We start from the raw sequence: 3,044 nt of genomic DNA, 5'->3' as shown, positions 1-3,044 counted from the left end.
CTAATGACATATGCATTGCCATCTTCCATTTGGTCCTGGAATAAACTATGTTTAGGAAATGAGAGCCCTCAGATAATACAAGAACCAAGTGAGCACATGCATAATACAATAATCAGCAACAAATGCTACAGCTTAATTTTAAAAATAAACTAAACCAGATTGTAGTTTTTCATTATTTCCTTCTTGTTTACTTCTACAGGCTCTGTGCCACGTACTGTTAACTACAAAATGGCTAATGCATCTTCAGTGTCTGAATTTCTACTCCTGGCGTTTTCTGAGGTCCGGGAATTGCAGATTCTACATTTTTCAGTGTTCCTGGTATTGTACTTGGCAACTGTATCAGGGAACCTTCTTATCATTTCTGCAGTAGCCTTTGACCATCATCTAAATTCTCCTATGTACTTCTTTCTGATGAACCTGGCCGTGCAAGATCTTGCTCAAGTTACAGTCATCATCCCCAAATCCATGGCCAATTCCCTCATAAATGACAGACACATTTCTTATTCTGGATGTGTTGCCCAAGTCCTCTTGTTGTTTTTCTTCCTATCTTCTGATTTTTTCCTTCTCACAGTCATGGCATATGACCGGTACATTGCCATTTGCAACCCCTTACATTATGAGATGGTGATGAACAGGAGAGCCTGCACTGAAATGGTTATTAGTGTATGGATCAGTGGTCTGCTCTTTGGGATGCTACACGCCAGTGGAACCTTTGCAACCTCTTTCTGTTCTAATGTTGTCAATCAGTTTTTCTGTGAAATCCCACAATTACTGAAACTCTCTTGTTCTGACATAAATATTATTGAAATTGGGGTTATTCTGCTGAGTGGTGTTATTGCATTTGGCTGCTTTATATTCATTGTTGTAACATATGTGCAAATTTTCACTGCTGTGTTAAGGATCCCCTCCGCTAAGGGGAGACAAAAGGCTTTCTCTACTTGCCTTCCCCATCTCATTGTCTTCTCTATTTTTATGTTCAGTGGTTGGTTTTCCTACTTGAGCACTATCTCTCACATCAAATCACATCTGGATTTGGTTTTTGCTGTGATATATACAATGGCTCCACCCTTGCTGAATCCAGTGATTTATAGCCTGAGGAACCAGGAGTTTAAAACTGCCCTCTCCAAATTACTGGGTTTGAGATCTTCTGAGAGTTAAAGGACATGCCCCCTGCATCTGAGAAAGTAGGCTCTGTTCCCTAACCTTATATCTCAATATCTGTTACTATTTAAGGTGCCATAATGATTCTTTGTTGTTTCTTCTAAACAAAAGCTTAAGTTTACTTTAAGAAGTGTAGATTATGTACATACTGTGTTAGAAGTATAGCAAGTGAGAAAAGTAATTAAAATGAGATATATGAATATTTTGTTGTGTTCTATAAGATTCCACCCCCCCTTTAACTACAATGCTCATCATATTTTTTAGAACATTTAGACTGCAGATTGGTGTTGCATTGATTTTGCCTATATTTTGCAGTAGTTTTGTAGTACTTAGATCTAGCAGTGTTCAGACTCTCACTTGCTCAATTCGAAAGAGTCAACAAACAGAATTAATGCAAAAAATGGGATTTGTTTAGGCTATTTTTTATCATTTCCCAAATACATAGAATATAGATATTCCCACACATACTTCCTTCCTTGTCATGGCACCAAGACTGCACAAGCTACTTCACAGTATGAGATATTACTGCATGTCCTCACCGACCTGTCACTGTATTTTGGTGATTATATTTATATAGAAGAAACTTGTGTTTGGATCTTGACTAGGGTTGGGGTAGAAATGCAATTCACTTCACATTTAAAGGCAAACTTACCTAATCTGCCCTTCCCAATAAAATATGCAAACCGAAACTTTTGTAGTGCAGTTCCCTAGCCAAGTTTTGTGGTAAGGGGTAAAATGTATATAAAAATGCATATACTGGGGATAATAACTAATAAAATGCATTACGTTTGATGAAATTGCTTTGAGCAATGTGTCTGTTAGGCAAAAATGTATGTATCAGGAAAATATCATACTAGAATGCTGCTAAATTTTAATGAGGACTCTTTTTTTAAGAGTAGTGATATCTTCTGGAATTTGCAGATCATTCACAAATGTCCCATTTAGACTGTCTAAATCACAGGTAGGGAACCTTCTTCAGCCCAAGGGCTGCACACCCTTGTGGGAGACCTTCACGGGATGCGTGCCAGGGTCAAAAGTGGGTAGAGCAATAGAGCAATGACCCTTACCTTTGTTACATTCTAGATTACATTTTATCCATTAAAAAACCCCAGAGGTTTATACAGTTCACACACATCTCTCCTCCATGCATGCAAAAGGCATCATCACAGTTGAAGGATGCATTCCAGTGATGCAAAAGCACTCACAGATGGCACCAATTAGGACTGGTAAAGGGTATGGCATGGAAAATGGAGGGGATATGGCCTAGGGAGATTCCCAAAACCAAATAGAGAGGCATGGAGGGCCATATCTCCCCCCCCAGGCCTGAGGTTTCCCACCCCTTCTCTACATCTTATATATTAAAAACTGGACACTGGAGATATTCTAAGAAGCAGATTGCCACACAGTCCGCTGGTAATATCACATCAAATTCCTCATCCTAGGAAGGATTTACAAGGATGATGGCTTACTACTTCACAAGTGTACATGTAACTTGGTGTTATCTCAGATTCTGGGGCTGAAGTCAAGACCCTCCTGTAACAGCACAGGGAAGCTGATTACTTCTCTGTTACCTTCACTGGAGGGACCTGTGATAGCTTTTCAAAGTTGGGCTTCTGGCTGTGATATTCTGACCTTAAGGCAGGGGTGGGTAACCTTGCTGACTGGGGTTGATAGGAGCTGAAGCTCAACAACACCTGGAGGGCCACAGATTTGAAGTCGCACTCCTGATATTTCTTAGGAATTTCAGCTTCATAGTTGTTGTTGTGGGGGTTGATGTACCAGGTGTCACCTTTTTCTAGATACCCCTTTCACCACACCAGAATAGGCTACCCCAATAAAAGGGGGACTCCATTGGTTCAGGGGAAGTAACTGGTGCTGGCCAG

At 40.1% G+C, this 3,044-nt stretch overlaps 1 protein-coding gene across 1 annotated transcript; it reads left to right on the top strand.

The window, feature by feature from the left end:
* Positions 1-228: 228 nt before the first annotated feature.
* On the top strand, positions 229-1,158 carry LOC133367728 (olfactory receptor 14A16-like). Its single transcript, XM_061591827.1, has one exon. It carries the CDS (start codon positions 229-231, stop codon positions 1,156-1,158), a length of 930 nt encoding a protein of 309 aa, XP_061447811.1.
* Positions 1,159-3,044: the final 1,886 nt, after the last annotated feature.

The sequence above is a fragment of the Rhineura floridana genome, chromosome 11, assembly GCF_030035675.1.
Source record: "Rhineura floridana isolate rRhiFlo1 chromosome 11, rRhiFlo1.hap2, whole genome shotgun sequence".
Lineage (NCBI taxonomy): Eukaryota > Metazoa > Chordata > Lepidosauria > Squamata > Rhineuridae > Rhineura > Rhineura floridana.
The sequence above is the reverse complement of the archived record's forward strand: the minus strand, read 5'-3'. Positions and strand labels throughout refer to the sequence as shown.